Here is a 17,767-nt window from a genome sequence, read left to right on the forward strand (position 1 = left end):
TCAGGGAGGTCGAGTCTGTAGTGAGCCATGATCATGCCATTGCACTCTAGCCTGAGTGACTGAGTGAGACCCTGGTCAAAAAACAAAAAAAATAGACAGTGTATGTAAAGCCCCTCACTCTGGATATTTGTGTGTGTGCATATTGTTTAGCTGGGCCAGATGGCTCATGGGATATTAGATGTTCTGGGCTTTTTGGATTAGGCAGTAATAGAATAAGATTGAGGAATGGAGTTGGAACAGAAATAGGACATTGAAAGAGGAATGTTCTCCAGAAAGCAGCCAGATGAACATGAAGTTATGTTCATTGAACTATTTGTGGAGCAGAGTTTTTTTAAGTTTCCTGTGATTCTTGATTAAAAACCTTTGAGATAGCTCATGTAACAGAGTTGATTTGGATAATCTATTTGAGTTGGATAGTCAGTGCTAGCAATAAACAGGGTAGAATGACAGTGCTAACAGTATTCTGCTAAGACTGTTTTTAATGATAGAGGTCTTAGAAAAATGAGTTGGGAATGATCTTGGAGGCATCTTGTTCAATTTCCTACCTAGTAGAGAAACACTTCTTTTTAGCCTCCTGAAAAACGGCTACCTGCTTCTTGTTTGAATGAGAAATTCTAGAAACATAAGGCCTCTTTTCAAAAAGGGAAATAATAAGTTTGCTTTTTACCCATAATTATTATAATATAGTAAGAAACAAAATGCTTAAAGATAATTATTGAATGGTTACTGGTTAGAAAGAATGTAAGAGGAAAAGAAGTGTACTATCTTCAAAATGCAATTTTTCAAGGATTTCATTACCTAAAAAATTTCAATTCCCTAACAGCTGGTCAGTCTTCTGTTACCCCACAAGAGACCCTACTGGACCATAGATAATTGTGGGCACAGATATTTCTATAAGTAGACCACCCCTAAGAGTTCATTTTAATACCCTACCCCTAAGAGTTCATTTTAATGCCCTTGGTCTTCAACCAAAATGGCCGAATTGTTTAAGAGAAGCTGATATTTTAAGTTATCTGTAGAGTTGTTTTTTAAAAGTTTGCTGTTTAAACTGACTCACATTACAAACTGGATATAATTTAATTTAGTATGTTAACACATTAGTGTTTAGAATGAGAACTGGTACATAGTAGGTGATCAATAAATATGTCCTTAAATAATGATTGGAATTACCTATGTCTTTCCATTTTAAAGATAAAGGAATGGTTTAATGTTTAATATTTTCACTAAGGTATTTTAACTAACTCTTAATGCCAATTCTATTATAATGAAAGAAAATAGTGACTTAGATAATTAGCATTTGTGTATTTATTTTATTGCTACCCAGTTTTTTTTTATGATGGGAGAGAATGGTAAAATTTGAGACTTTGTGGTTAACATAGAACTTACTAAAAAAGAGATGATTAGTCTTCTGACTTCTGAAGACAATGTAGTCACCCACCTGCTCTGAATACTGTCTCCAGATGTGACTTGGTCACATTCAGAATTTGATAAGTAAGAAGGAAGAATGAGATCCTTGGCCTACAAATTCCTGTTTCGCTTTCCTATCTGCCACATTTCGTTGCCTCCGTTGAGGGTTCACCCCAGGGGAAGATACTTTTCTCCTTTTTGCAGGTGCATTCAGAACTCACTTTTTAGAATTGGGCATTTCAGAGTGGGCCATTTCAGCACGCTGTGTGCCAAGAAAATGTCTGGCTTATCGGGTGTGCTGTCGATCGGCTCATTTTATGGTCACTCACCTTGTTTGTACCAGGGCTTCATTCTTTCCACCCTTAGATCTCCTGGCACTTCACTGCTCAGTTTTCCCTTAATCATTGAGTCCTTCCTTTTGACTTTTCACTGTTTGGGATTCCTGTTGCTTGGAAGAACCAATATAAAATTTACTAATGTGTCTTTGGCTGGCCTCAGCAGTAACCTCAATGGAAAGGGTCAGGTGATCCACACTCACCCTTGGAACCTGAACCTTCTTTGTATAAATTTCTCAGTTCAACTTTTCTTGGTAGGTAAAGAGCCTTAAGATTTGCCCCTGCAGAAATTTGGGCATGATAATGGCAAGGCAATTAGGTTGGGCTTGGGGGCAGTGTATGTACCCGTTACTGCTTGCAGAAGTCGATGTGTAGTTTGCTGAATATAAATCTTACACAATTTTATTCTGTGCTGACATTACCTATCAGTTAGACTGCTGTGTTCCAGGTTATCTTGGAGCTTGTTCTTTGCCATATTAAAGATTTTTATGTGATTATTCCCTCATAGATGTCTTCCTTTATGGTTTTGGCCGACAAGCAGAGATTTAAGAGAAAACACTGAGCCTGAAAGCTTTTTCAATAGCATCGAACTACAATTAATGTTTCAAGTGCCTGGGTAGAACCTAATCAGATTGGGTTTTATGTTTAACTTCATTTTTCTTGCTAGGTCTGATGGCTGCTTTGTGAGAGATGAGAAATCTAGCCAGTGTTCTCTCAGTATCTCTGTGAGAGCAAGAGAAAGTCTTTGTCAAATGTTGTAGCTTGTCTTGGTGTCCTCTTGAAGCAGAGAATAGGACATCCCTGAGAAGAATTGGACCTTCTGTCATAATGTGTGATAGGCAGCCCTAAATGAATCCATCTCTCTGATTGTACACGGTGAAGGGACTAACTTTTTCTAATTCTTGCCATGCGCTTGGCACTGTGCTTGGTGATTTACACACATTACATTACTATTTAATTCTCACAAGAACCCATCAAGGCAAGTGCTCTCCCCACTTTAGAGATGAGTAAATTAAGATGCTGGGAGAGCTTGTCGAAGCTATCAGGCAGCCAGATTTGCGTTCAGCTCCAGGCCTCTATTCCTCTAGTCACCACTTTATACTCTCTTGAGCTTCCAGCTGCGTGCGTCTTGCTTTCTTGTCCATCTCCCATGGTTCCTGAGATTGCCTTTGGCCCGAAAGATACACTGGAAAATTAAAAACAAAGTCCAGAGAAGAAGATTGATAGACCTTTGGGTCCTAGAGACTAGATATTATGGGAAAATAGGTTTTCTGAAAAACCCAATGCTACATTGCTGCCTTGTCCATTTCTCTGGCAGCATTATTCTCCTTGAGGAGCTAAGTGTGAAAATAGTCCCATTTGTGCTCTGTTGCTGTTGGAGGCAGGTTTGAATCTTGTTTTTAAATCCCCCCTTTTCCTCCTCAGATACCAATGGGGAAAACATTGCAGAATCACTGGTTGCAGAGGGCTTAGCCACCCGGAGAGAAGGCATGAGAGCTAATAAGTAAGTATTCATTACTCCTCAGTCTCTCTGATTTACTTGAGACATCAAGGGAGGTTGGGTAGTCAGCTGTAAATTGGCTTTGCTGCATTTTTTTCATTCTTGCCCCCAGACATGGGTAACTGCAGGGGCTTTCACAGCTTCGAGGACATTCTGACCCAGGTAGTATGGATTATTCTGAGCTAGGAAGTCACTCAGCATTCATTAATGGTGTTTGAAGTGTATGACTCTTTTAAACACAGCCTTTGAGATTAGGCATTTCTATTCTTCATGTCCATAAGAGTCAACAAGTCTTAGACCGTAGATATTCAGTTCCAGAGTATTTATCTGTCTGTCTAGCCAGTCCCAAATATTTATTGAGCACTTACTATGTGCCAGGCAGTTTTCTAGGCACTGAGAATATAGTGTGAACAGACTTAGCTTCTGCTGACATTTTAATGGGGAGACAAGCAGTAAACAAATAGATATACAATCAGTGCAAGGAGTAAGTACAGTCAAAATTAAGTGGGTGAATAAATAGAATACAAAGCAAAATCTGTTGTTTTGAATCTGGAGAAACTGAGAAGGCCTCCCTTGTTCTGTTTTGAGAGTCAGGAAAAATTTGTGTGTCTTCAAAGTCTTTCAAGTCGGTGTTGTTTATGTATCTGTAGTTGCTTAATAGGTAAAATGTATTTGTTTAGCCAATGTCAGTGTGAACCTGTTAGAAAGGGGTTGTGTGTATGTCAGGTTTATAGTACATATATCATGTTCAAGTTCTCTAGTGTTGGCTGTCAGTAGGATGGATTGCGGCTGGCTTTCATTAATGCTTCAGTCTCTGAAAAGTGCTACATCTGTAATTTGGAGGCTATAATAATGCTGTTTTATATCATTAAGTCCCTGCTGTCTTATATGACTGTCATAGCTATAGGAAAGGCTTTACAGAAACATTTGCATGAGGTATACCAATGATGAGGATGAGCAAAGGCAGATATGCGCCTTTCGCATTCTTTCTGCCTTCACAGACATAGGGGCCAGGTCTTTCACCATAGACTTCTATGGTCCTTTCTGACTGAGGAGACATTTGCTGGACTCCATAATTGGGGTGTGCCAGTGGGAATTTGTTGAATTAAGATACTTGTTTTGGTGGTGTTTTTGGATGTATGCCAAATCTGTATCTTAAGGATAATTACTGGCTTGATTACCATTTTAGTATTTTTTGGGAATTCAGTTTGCAATTAGAATGAATAATAAAAAAATCTCACAGCAGTATTGGACCATCTCAACAAATAAATCTCCCCTGGAGTACCAGTCCTTTTTCCTCCAAAATTATTTTGACTTTAAGTCACTTTTTCCCAGTTTTGTGTTTGGTTCAATCTCTTACACTACATTTCTTCATCTAATTTTGACTGTGAATTTGGATCCCTAAGAGTGTGGTTGCCTTTTGGGGTAGGGAAGGGAAGAGAGGTGAAGACTTCTGGCTTGAGAAATTGGTAGGTCACCCTTGCTTAGGCATCCCTCTTGCTGAAGATGAGAAGAGATTCAGTTTATGCATACAGCTGTTGATGGCACTGGGTGTCTGAGATTATGCAAAAGCCATGCAGTTCCATGCTGCCTTTAGCTCAGATATAACAGAGAAAGAGGAGCCATTTCTAGCCTTTTTAAAAAAACTTGATTTGGTTTGTCTACTGATATTTTGGCTGCTCTAGTACATAGTTTGGTTTCTTGCCTGATGAAGGAGGAGGCTTCCATTTTCAAGCTGCTTTTGTCTAGCTTGCCTTATTGAATGTGTAAGTAGTTTGGGGGTAACATTATCTGTGATAGCAGTGTTCATTCCACATTCCTCAGCCTTGTTCTGTAAACTGAGAGAGAGAAAGAGTGATTCTTAGTCGGCTTCTCTGCACTACTGAGCTGTGCCTGGGATTCCGGTTCCTGAATCTGGGATGGTTAAATGAAGCTCTACCCACTGGAGCAGCTCTGAGCCACTAACTTGTTCTCTTCTCCTTGGTGATGGTGGCAGTACTGAGAGTGTGTTCTTTAGATTGTCTCATTAAATGCTCTTACTATTTAACCTTTTGTTTGAAGGGACAAGTCTGGAATCTAGAAATTGCAATCATGGTGATTTTCTGGTTATATGTTAAGCCATGGATCTGAAACAGACCTTTGGTGTCTTCAAGGGGTAAAGATGTTAAAGAAAATGTGTGTCAGAGAGCCTCATATTTCTGTTTGGGAACTCACTAACCACTCTTGTTTATATTTTATGTCCCAGTCCTGAGCAGAACCGGCTTTCAGAATGTGAAGAACAAGCAAAGGCAGCCAAGAAAGGGATGTGGAGTGAGGGGAATGGTTCACATACTATTCGGGACCTCAAGTATACCATTGAAAACCCAAGGCACTTTGTGGACTCACACCACCAGAAGCCTGTTAATGGTGAGGCTGGCGGGAACAGACAGATACAACTCAGGGTGATTTCTTTCTGTTTGCACTCTTTGCTTCTTGAGGTTTGTAAAATCTAGTAAGCCTTTCTTATACTTATTTAGTATCCTTGGGAAATCCTTAAGGTTAAAACAGCACCTTAGTATTTCAGAAGGGAATTTGGATTCAGTTCATGTAGGTCACATCAGATACTTCTGCAGAGGCTAGTCCTGTGCTGTTGCAGGGTAGTAAATTGCTGGTGTTTTGCACATTGATTATGTTCTAGTCTCAAATAGAAGGCTGTTTAAATAACAACCCTGAAACTTAGAGGTAGCAACATGTATTCTGTATACATCTAAACAGATCCAGTTACCCTTCGTTGGGGATTGATTCCAGGACCCTGCCCCGCTCTTCCTCCCGGGAATACCAGAATCAAAGATGCTCAAGTCCTTTATATAAAATGGTGCAGTATTTGCCTATAACCCACTCACATCCTTCTGTATACTTTAAATCATCGCTAGGTTACTTACAATAACTGTTACAGTGCCTACACACCACTTCATTTGTGTGGACTCAACATAATGGTGTGTGGCAAATTCATGTTTTGCTTTTTGGAACTCTGTGGAATTTTTTCTTTTTTCTGAATATTTTTGACCTGTGGTTGGTTGAATCCATGGATGTGGAACCGATGGATACAGAGGGCTGACTGTTATGTGTATTTATGTGCTATATAGTTTTTGGCCCGGTTTTGAGACCTTGCTAACTGCAGACTCAGTAAAATAAGATTTTTACCAATCTTAAGTTACTAATTGTTTTTTGTTGGGCACCTAGTACTCAGGTGAGCATCCTAGCTTATGGATAACAAACCTTCAGTGTGAGCCACGAGGTTCCAGAAGGTTCAGAAGACAGAGAAGCAGGCCTAATCTGCATTCCTCAGGAATCCTTTGTGCAAGAGTCTGCTATGTAAACCCTCACGATCTGCCAGCGCATCCTTACTTTTCAGAGGGAGGCTTTCTCAGGGATTTTGGGGAGAGGAAACTGTGTTAAATGCAGTTTGATTGGGCAGTGGTTATCCTTGTTAGGACGTTTGCTAAGGACTTAAGCTGTTTATTCTGTCATGCAGCTATCATCGAGCATGTGCGGGATGGCAGTGTGGTCAGGGCCCTGCTCCTCCCAGATTACTACCTGGTTACAGTCATGCTGTCAGGCATCAAGGTCAGACCATACTCTTGGCTATGTGGTGGGTATAGAGTTTGTGGATATTCAGTGATGGATTCTTCTACTTGGGGACTTTGGATCTGCTGTTTCTTCCTAATGTGGGCCATTAACATTGACTTTATACTTGTTTTAGTTTAAACTTCGTAGTGTGACAGTTCTAATTGGACCAAATAACTTTATTTATTTATTTTTTAAAGTATTCTGGGTCTGGAATGGACTGTGCTTAGGGTTGTTGAGTATGTAAACTTAGAGAAATGGAGCAATGAGAGGCTATGAAGTTTGCTGAATATGACTTGCATTAAGCATTGATGTAAAATATTCATTTTGGTTTTTAAAAAATCTGAGATTAAAAGCTAAGCACTGGCAAGTCTTTTATTGGTAAGAGGCCACTTTTTACTGTAATTAAAATTATTGTCCTCACGATAATGTGAGTTTTATTATCTATCTTTGCCAAGAAGTCTGAGATGATGATATTTCCAGTCCATTTTTACCAGTGTGTTTTAAATTAGAAGGGCTGATTTAAGACCTTCCTGAGTTTAGCTTCATGGCATGTGTGTTTTTTGGAAGGCTTAGTTTGGGGTGAGAGTGCCTAGCACTCACATTTAGGCTGCATTACTCACTTACCTTGCCTTTGCTTTAGTGCCCAACTTTTCGACGGGAAGCAGATGGCAGTGAAACTCCAGAGCCTTTTGCTGCAGAAGCCAAATTTTTCACCGAGTCGCGATTGCTTCAGAGAGATGTTCAGATCATTCTGGAGAGCTGCCACAACCAGAACATTCTGGGTACCATCCTTCATCCAGTGAGTGTGTCTGTGCAGACTGGGTGGTGATGGGCTAGGGATCATTTGGGGTTTGAAGAACAGGAGTTTGCTTCTCTCTCTCTTCTTTTTCTCTGTGTTTAACATCCATTAAAATGTTGGCTGGGCGCGGTGGCTCACGCCTGTAATCCCAGCACTTTGGGAGGCCAAGGTGGATGGATCATGAGGTCAGGAGATCGAGACCATCTGGCCAACATGTGAAACCCTGTTTCTACTAAAAATATAAAAATTAGCCTGGCATGGTGGCATGTGCCTATAGTTCCAGCTACCCAGGAGGCTGAGGGAGGAGAATCGCTTGAACCCGGGAGGTGGAGGTTGCAGTGAGCCGAGATCATGCCTCTGTACTCCAGCCTGGGTAACAGAGCGAGACTCTGTCTCCAAAAAAAAAAAAAAAAAAAAATATATGGCAAGATTATTATTAATATCTGGTGATTTTTGAGGCATTTTCTAGGGAGTTATCATTTGTCTTACAGAATTGGACAATTTTCTCACCTTTAGGAAATTAATCTCAAGTGTTAGTGGGTTCATAAGAGGAAGAGGAACTTGATCACATATTTATCTAACTGTTTGGTCCTAGGGGTTGCTACATTCATTAGAAGTAGAACTGGAATTTGTAGAATAGGGTTGATGAGGTCTAGAAGTCAGCTAGCTAAAGTATTGTTAGATCAATGATGAGGAAACTGAGGTATGGAAAAATTATTTTTTGTATTCCAGGCTTTGTATTCCAGGTACCTTCTAACTCTGCTTTTAGCAGGGAATAGGTTATGTTCTTATAGTTGCGATTATTGGATGTTTTGCCCTATTGTGCATTTTGATAGTTGGGCTATTCTTAGACATAAGATGGCCTTCTTTTTAACACCTAAATTTGAATGGATTTTCATTATTGTAACCTGTGTCCAATACAGAGTTAAGCTACTTATTCTTTGGCTAGATAATTCTTCCATGATGGCAGTTGTGGGAGGTTGAGAGGCTTGGTTTAGGGTGTGCCAAGGTCATGTCTGTTTCTTCTGGAGTGCTGTCTGGCTGTGCCCTGCCAGATGGCTCTGTGTCACGGTAGAGTGTGAATTTTAATTCACTGGGCACAGTGTAGCTTCCGTTATTCCCCGCTCAGCCTGTTCTTCAGCTCTTATGAAAGGGGAAGGAAGTGCTGATCTTAAGGGAAGGAAGAATAAGGTGTAATCTCTATTAAAGATTAACATCCTCCTCTGCCCACAAGAAGAGCTATTGAAATGTCAATTCCCTTCAATGCCACTAGCATTTATCCTGCTCCTATTAAGTGAGTTATTATGGTGGATATTGTGGGGATACGAAGCCAAGGCTGTTGAAAGGAGTCTCAGAGTGACATCTCTCCCATCTTAGGAGTGGTTTCCTAGTGAGAGAAGCTACCCTACTGTAAACAAACAAACAAACAAACTGCAGACTAGATTGTGACTATGTTAATTGTGTCAGAAGTCTAGAGAAATGGATTCTTTTGCAACAGAGTCTAATCTGCACCTGCCTCTCATGTATCTTGTTTTTCAGAACGGCAACATCACAGAGCTCCTCCTGAAGGAAGGTTTTGCACGCTGTGTGGATTGGTCGATTGCAGTTTACACCCGGGGCGCAGAAAAGCTGAGGGCGGCAGAGAGGTAAGGTCTGTCCTAGAGGCCTTCCAGCTATGGATCTTGTTAAGGATCTTTAGGGAAAGAAATCTGGTGATTTTCTCACACCCCTGTGTGTCAGTGTTCATTTTACTTCAGTAAAGGAGTAGGGCAGTTCCTTATGGAGGAGTGACTTAAATATTGGTCTTCAGGTTCAGTCTAATTGAATGCTGGATAGTAAGGACTTAGAGTCTTCAGTTAGACATTTTTCTTCACTTGATTTGCTTTTTTAATGTTTTCAGGTCATTTTTTTCCCAAGCCCCTTGCTTAGGTTCTGGGTGTTACACATTTGAAATGTAATAAACTTGAAGCTTATTTGAGAAAGATGAAGTTGTTTATCAGCTGCTCCCAAACAGATAGACAGGAGCAGGGGTATGGTGGAAAGACAGAGCCTGTGGGTTTTAAACCAGGACCATTCAATATTGTTGTGAGGACTGTGCCCTAACTTATTTAAAAGTATGTTTCGGTTATAAATGCTAATATAACCCTGAGATGTTATTGGTGTGTTTTTGACTTGTTGCCTTTCATTAAAGCAGATATAGGAATAACCTGTTTCTAGAAAACTGCATGTAGAAATTCCAAATATTAGTTGCCATTTCAACTGTCAAGGTCAAGATATAGATGTAGGTGAACTTTCTCCATTTGATGGGGTAGATGGAAGAAAATAAAGCAGGTAGCAACAGTAGATGAATGGCAATGATGCTCAGGAAAGTCTGAATCACTACCTTCTATGATACATTTAAGCAAAGACAACACACAGCTGATGACAATAGTCCACTCTCAAGGCTTGCTTGCTGTATGACTTGTTTCGAAATCTTAAAGTTATAATGGTCTTGATAACTACTTTTTTGTGACTGAGATATACAGCTAAGAAATGTGCAATGACCTGAATGAATAACTGTAATATTTGTTCCATTTCTTAGGTCTTTTTCATCCTTCAGTATCTATAAGCAGAAGTATTTGCAAGTTTTTATAAAAGTAGATATTAATCTAGGCCATTTGATATGGCCCATCTGACATGTATATTGTCTGATGGAAAAAAACAGTGATTGCTTAGAATTTTTTTAATGTTGTTCTACAGTTAAGTTAGAAAGTTATAATAACCATATCAAGTACAGTGTTCCAAATACCCTGATTTTTCTACAATGGTCAATTTCTTTTGTTTGGTTCAGAGAATCCTGTTATGTTCGTTAGTATTCTAAATTAATTTGATTTTTTTTTTTTGCATTCTTTAATTTCTTGCCCTTTTGTTTTTGAGACAGAGTCTTACTCTGTCACCAGGCTGGAGTGCAGTGGCGCCATCTCCACTCACTGCAACCTCCACCTCCCTGGTTCAAGCAATTCCCCTGCCTCAGTCTCCCCAGTAGCTGCGACTACAGGCGCACACCACACCCGGCTAATTTTTTTTTTTTTTTTGTATTTTAGTAGAGACTGGGTTTCACCATGTTGGTCAGGATGGTCTCGATCTCCTGACCTCATGATCCACCGCCTTGGCCTCCCAAAGTGCTGGGATTACAGGCGTGAGCCACTGCGCCTGGCCCAGTATCTTGCCTTTCTTTGAAGAAAGTGAATGCATTGAAAATAATATCTACATGTTATATGACATCAGTAGAAGATTTTATGGATTTTTGGGGGAAGTGCTCATCATTAAAAAACAGGCTTAGACCAGAGAATGCAAATCATATTTCGATAATATGTGATTACTTGTCTGCTGTTTTGCATGCTATATTTGAGCTACTTGAATTGTGGGTAAAATTGCATCCTCTATATTGAATTACTTCATGCATTTTACAACTGCTATATCCTGCTATTTGTTTTTCTCATTTTACTGCTTCTCTAAAACAAAAGATTGCAATACTGTTTTCAGAAACATGTATCCATGTATTTCACTGCACATGTATTCACTTATTTGTAAGTGGTTTAAGACAGCTGTTCATTGATTTTTTTTTTTTTTGATCTTTGCACATATTCCATTCATAGTCTGGCTCAGAAAATATCTACTGGGCAGAATACTTCAAGATAAATTTCTGGCTACATAGGTTTTTTTTTTTTTTTTTTTTTTTTTTTTTTTTTTTTTAAACTCTTGTCAGTGAATTTTATAAGGATTTTGTTCATTTTCTGATTATTCTATAGATACACAGTCGTGACAGTTTTGTTCTTATATATAGGATTTGGTAGCTGGTAACCTTTCTATAATTCAGATAGAAATTGAGCAAGTCTGTGCTTTTTAAGAAGTATGTTTGTTTAGATGTGTGGGTTCTTCCCATTTAAGAGAGCAGTTACTCTCTGTTTGTCAGCCTAATTTTTGTAGTAGCCACCCAGGAGATATTGGATAAACCAGAGTTAATAATGAAGGTGGACTCGAACCATCTAGGCTCAAAAAATTGTATGCCTGGACCATAGTCCTGGACCATAGTCTCCCAGCTGTGGGTTTACAGTATATATATGTATCATGCGTGTTTTCATTTACTCTCATTTACAGGTCTTTCTTCTGGATATGTCTATAGGGTAGAGTAGGATGCTGCACCAACTGCGCTCCCATGGTAGTGGTGGATTCCATTTGCTGACTTAGTCTGTCTGAATGATCTTGCATCCTTGCTTTGTTGCCAGGTTTGCCAAAGAGCGCCGGCTGAGAATATGGAGAGACTATGTTGCTCCCACTGCTAATTTGGACCAAAAGGACAAGCAGTTTGTTGCCAAGGTGAGTCATTCTCAGCATCTTGATATGCATAGTGGACACTGCCAGGCGAGTAATAATACAAGGATTTGAACAATTAGAAATGCTGAAGCTCTTGAAAATTTCAAGGCAATCCAGTAGGGGTGTGTGTGTGTGTGTATGTGTGTGTGTGTGTGTGTGTGTGTGTGTGTGTGTTTATTGTAGGGGGCTTAGAAACCATTAGACTATTTAAATTTCTTTGTAAATTAGCTAACTTCAAACTAGCTTGAAATATCTCTCATATTTTAGGACTTCTTTTTTCTCTGCTTAGCAAATAGCATTGTCTTAAGATTTCCTATGTCCAAGTACAGATGGTCCCTGACTTATGCTGGGTCGACTTAAGATATTTTGACTTTACAATGGTGTGAAAGCAATAGATATTCAGTAGGAACCACATTTGGAGTATCCATACAGCCATTCTGTTTATCACTTTTGGTCTAGTATTCAGTAAGTTAATCAAATGAGATCTTCAACACTTTATTATAAAATAGACTTTGTGTTAGATTATTTTGCCCAATTGTAAACTTATGTAAGTGTTCCAAGTATGTTTAAGGTAGGTTAGGCCAAGCTATGATGTTTGGTAGGTTGTATTAAGTGCACTTCCTTCCTGCCTTCCTGCCTCCCTGCCTCCCTGCCTGAAGAGAGATAAATGCATTTTCAACTTACAGTATTTTCAGCTTATGATGGGTTTATCAGGAGTTAACCCTGTTTCAAGTCAAGGCGCATCCATAGCTATATGACCTCAAGTTTCTCTTCTGTTTTGGAGCTCTTGGTTTTTTTGTTTTGTTTTGTTTTTCCCAGAGAGATCTCCATTGATGTGTCTTGGGATAGACTGCTTTGAAGGAAACTGGAGCTAATTATCCTTGGTGGTATCAGCAGTGCTGTAAAAATGTTTTTTCTTAGTTGCATGGTTTTGTAACTTGAGTAGCAGATCTGTTATCTGTGTCTTCCCAAAATGCTGTAATGTTTTCCAGCCTATTTTTACTTTTGCCAAGAGATGCTAGAAGTTTTGTTTTTATGGGCTAAAAGTGGTTAAGTGCCAAATTCTTGGACTGAGAGGTGCTGTCTCCCTGTCAACTAACCATGAGTTTAGGATGGAAAGCCACTAGGTGGCACTGTGAGCCTGAGAAATCCTGCGACTGTCTTAGAATGGTAAAATTTTAGCAACCTCTGAGGAACTGGCTAAATTTCTTCACTCTTTTTTTACGATGCCCAAAGTAATAGGTCACAGAGTGGTCTAGTGGCCTCTTTCCCTCTTTTTGTAGGTGATGTCCAGGCAGCTGTGAGGTTAGCCATAATCATTCCTTTTGGTAGGCATGGGTGGGAGTTGCCCCTGGTGGGATATCCTGGCATCCTCCAGGTCTTGATGCAGACTGTGTGAGGCGTGTATCTGTGTGGACACTTGGACATGGGTTGCTCTGCCTACTTGGAACTCACTCAGTTGTGCTTATGCTTCCTGTAGAGTGTTCTGTGTTAACATAGCTACATAATGAAAGGATGATTTTTCACCCAAAAAGGGAGGTAGGCCTTCAATTTTTTGCCATCTTCACTTTGAGAGGCTGTGACATTACTGATGTAGATGAGGCATGTGAGGATCTTAAAACCCTATTGTGTTCCTACCAGCCTTTCCTCGATTAAAACTGAGTTTGTAGAAAAACCTAGAATATTTTGAAGAGTTTTGGGCCTTGGCTGGTTGGGGAGTTAACTAATGTACTGCATAAGAACAAAATTCAAAGGATTTAGATTATTGAGCTTTGCATTTATCTTAAATGTGACTTTACTGGTAATTTAAAAAGGGAGACCTACCTATAGGAGAATTTTTTCCACTTTTAAAAATCTAGGATCTGGCTGGGCGCGGTGGCTCACACCTGTAATCCTAGCATTTTGGGAGGCTGAGGCTGGTGGATCATGAGGTCAGGAGATCGAGGCCATCCTGGCTAACACAGTGAAACCCCGTCTCTACTAAAAATGCAAAAAAATTAGCCAGATGTGGTGGCGGGCGCCTGTAGTCCCAGCTACTCGGGAGACTGAGGCGGGAGAATGGTGTGAACCCAAGAGGCGGAGTTTGCAGTGAGCCGAGATCGCGCCACTGGACTCCAGCCTGGACGACAGAGCGAGACTCCGTCTCAAAAAAAAAAAAAAATCTAGGATCCTAGAATCTGTTTTTTCTTTAAAAGAGAGCAAGGCTTTTATCATGACAATGAAGTTTTATTCATTACAGTGCCAAAGTAGAGGAGATTGACCCTAGGAATCATCTGATTGAGGATTGTGAGGAATAACCAATCTTCTGTAGAAATTGAAACATAAATTGAGGCTATTTGGGTGTATGTCTGCTTAGAGGGTAGAGAGAAATAGGTAGAGTTTTTAAAACTTACTGACTTTTAAAAATTCTTTAGCATTAGTTTTGCTTTTAAAACAGGAAAAAACATAAAGAAGATAAGCATAAATACCCGTACTACATGAAACACTATCTTGGCCTTGTTTTTTAATTTTTTTTTTTTTTTTTTTTAACAAAGTTGATCATAGTGTCCATCTCAAGGTTGGCAAACTATGGCCCATGGGCTGAATTTGGCTGGGCACTTGTTTTTGCATGATCTGTGGATTTTACATTGAAAAAAAAAGGATTTTGTGTTAATAAAAAATATATCATGGCATGTGAAAATTATGTGAAATTAAATGTCAGTATCGTAAATAAATTGGAACATAGCTATATGTGTTCGCTTGTGTATTGTCTGTGTCTGTTCTTGTGCCATAATGGCAGAGGTGAGTATTTGTGATAAAACTGTGTGGCCTGCAAAGCCTTAAATATTTGTTATCTGGCTTTTTACTTAATAGTTTGATGATCTCTGATCTATACCAGTCCTACTCAAAATGCCTTGATAAAGTGACATAAGGAGCTTGGGCCAGAATGTAAATCAAGGCATTGCTTCCTTCATCAAGAAAAGCTTACTACAAAAAAAAAAAGAAAAAAAGTCAGCAATGTTCTTAGTGATGTAGTTGATTAATGCTCTAGTACAAGTTCCTTATCTTACTGCAGACTGGCAGCCACTTTGAATAGCACTGATCTGTACTCTTTTGTGTGTAATTTTTAAGTTTGCACATTTTTATTTTTAATACAGAAAATTAAAAATTTTTTATAGGCTTACTAAAGAATGTACCAGTTCAATTTCACTCTTCCTTGAGGCAGTCACTTTCAACTCTTAGCTAATTCATCTCTGAATAAAACATTTACATGGCTATTTCTTAATTTTTCAGTTTTAGGTACAACTCCTTTCCTTCATACCATGGAAGAGGAGGGCTTAGTTTTTTCATATAAGCACGCCTACTCATGTGGACGCACAGTGCTCTTACCCAGTTCTTCCAATATGATTATGTCATAATTTAGTTAATATTCTGTATTTATTTTAAATGATAATCACCACTGTGCTATATAGCATATTATGGCTACTTTTAGTTTCCTGCACAATTTTTTTGTTTTCCCTGGAGTTAATAATTGTTAAAATTTACATTTTTTATACACTTATTATTAATTCAACCTCCAAACTCTGTCTAAATCTCCTCCCAAGAGGAGATTCATTCAGTCTGCTAACACTATCTTGGAGCCTTGCAGCCTGCATCAATCTGGACTGGTTTCTCTTTTTGCCTGTTTTAGAGCTGTCATCTTTGGATTTCTTCACCATTGTCCTGGGGGATTTCTTTGCCTTACTCTTGGATTGGGGCTAGGATTGCTGGATCTCACAGCTTCCTCTATAATTTGCTACTTTGTTTTAGTGGCACACATTCTCTAACTTCATGGCAAAGAATGCTTGGGAGGTAAATTTTCTGAGACCTTTCATGTTCATTCTCTACATACACTTGATAGTTTAGCTGGATATAGAATTATTTTAGAAGTCATTTTCCATTAGAATTGTATCTATCAGTATTGCTCCACTGTCAGTAGTTATCAGAAATTTTTTTTGATTTCTTTTTTCTAATGGATCTGAAACCTTCCTGATTTCTCATCCTTATATGTGTTTTTTCTTTCTGAAAGGTTTTAGCAAATTCTTTTTGATCCTAGTATTCTAACATTTCATAGCGATGCACTTTTGTTTATCTATATGTGAGCATATTATGCCTCAATGTTTGGTTGTTTTATTCTGAGACTTTTTCTCTCTCTTTTGTTGGTTTCCATCTAGAATCTTTGTTCTCTTTTTTTCTAGAACTCCTGTTGTTTGGTGGTTGGATTTTGTGGGCTCGTCTTTCAGTTTTTTTCTCCTATTTTCTATCTCATCTTCTATTCTTTTTAGATTTCTTTATAGTTATCTTTCAGTAGTGTTACTGACATGATACTGTTTTATTTTTTAAGAGCTTTTTTTGTTCTCTGCATGTTTCTCTTTTACTATTATAAAAAGTAAAGTTTAATACTTACTTCAGAGATAAAAATAATCTCTTAGCTTTCTGCAAAATTGATTTTTTTTTTTTTAATTTCATTTTTCCTCCATACTCGCTATGTTCTTCAGGCCTCTCCTCTCCCCTCTTTGGGTTATTTTGGTCCCTTATTTTTCATATTAGAGGCTTTCCTCAGATATTTGCTGAGCCTTGGTTTTCTGTCTTATTTGAGAATGAGATATTAAAACACTGAGTTTAGAAGCAATGACCCTAGTGTGGGATATAGGGTATACATATTTGTTTGTTTTTGAGACAGGATCTTGCTCTGTCACCCAGGCTGGAGTGCAGTGGTGCCATCACAGCTCACTGCAGCTTCAACCTCATGGGCTTAAGTGATCCTCCTGCTTCAGCCTTCCGAATAGCTGGGAGGTTCACGCTAACACACCTGGCTAATTTTTAAATTTTTTGTAGAGACGGGGTCTCCCTATGTTACCCAGGCTGGTCTTGAACTCCTGGGCTCAAGCGATCCTCCCACCTTGGCCTCCCAAAGTGCAGGGATTACAGGTGTGAGCCACCGTGCCTGGCCAGGGTATACATCTTGAAATCCATCTGCTTCTTACAAAGATTTGAAACCGTTCATCGTTTTTGGTCTCATTTTTGTTTGCAATTGAGATGCTTGATTTGACAGTTTCTGAGTCTTGGCAGATTAGGGAGAGTGGGACTGCAGTATAAATCAGATTGGCTATTGTGTTTTCTCGCCACTGTCTCAGGATTTAGCTTTTGTGAGTCAGTGGAGTAAGTTACTACTCATCCATCTGCTTTCCAGCTTCCAGAGTTTTGTTGCAGTGTTCTCTCTCATTATCTTCTTCCTTTTGAGCTTATGTATAGATAGGTTATACAGATTCATTTTTTTTTTTTTTTTTTGAGACAGGGTCTCGCTCTGTCACCCAGGCTGGAGTGCAGTGGCGTGATCTTGGCTCACTGTAAGCTCCGCCTCCCGGGTTCATGCCATTCTCCTGCCTCAGACTCCCGAGTAGCTGGGACTACAGGCGCCTGCCGCCGTGCCCGGCTAATTTTTTGTGTTTTTAGTAGAGATGGTGTTTCACTGTGGTCTCCATCTCCTGACCTTGTGATCTGCCCGCCTCAGCCTTCCAAAGTGCTGGGATTACAGGTGTGAGCCACCGCACCCGGCCTCAGATCCCTTTTATCTAGAGGTGTTTAGAGAGGGAACCAAAATAAAGAGCTTACTTCTTTAATTGATGTGTAATATTTCAACGTAGGCTGCACCATAATATTTTAAATCAGTCCCCAGTAGGTTTATATTCATGTAGTTGAGAATTTTTTTCATTATTTAGAAAGTGGAAGAAATCTCCA

General features: G+C 39.3%; 1 protein-coding gene across 5 annotated transcripts in view; it reads left to right on the forward strand.

Moving 5' to 3' along the window:
• SND1 (staphylococcal nuclease and tudor domain containing 1) overlaps positions 1-17,767 on the forward strand; it is a 439,060-nt gene that overhangs the window by 42,709 nt on the left and 378,584 nt on the right. For 4 of the 5 annotated variants that reach the window (XR_013415510.1, XM_077997257.1, XM_077997256.1 and 1 more), the window contains exons 4-9: positions 3,168-3,246; positions 5,489-5,649; positions 6,758-6,849; positions 7,493-7,651; positions 9,191-9,297; positions 11,920-12,010. Coding sequence is in view for 4 of the 5 variants with exons in the window: in XM_077997257.1 (XP_077853383.1) it covers positions 3,168-3,246; positions 5,489-5,649; positions 6,758-6,849; positions 7,493-7,651; positions 9,191-9,297; positions 11,920-12,010 (689 nt within the window). In the remaining variant the exon portion in view is untranslated. Of the gene's footprint in view, positions 1-3,167; positions 3,247-5,488; positions 5,685-6,637; positions 6,850-7,492; positions 7,652-9,190; positions 9,298-11,919; positions 12,011-17,767 lie in introns of all 5 variants that reach the window. The other variant, XM_077997258.1, reaches the window with a different exon arrangement.

This window comes from Macaca mulatta, chromosome 3 (genome assembly GCF_049350105.2).
Source record: "Macaca mulatta isolate MMU2019108-1 chromosome 3, T2T-MMU8v2.0, whole genome shotgun sequence".
NCBI lineage: Eukaryota > Metazoa > Chordata > Mammalia > Primates > Cercopithecidae > Macaca > Macaca mulatta.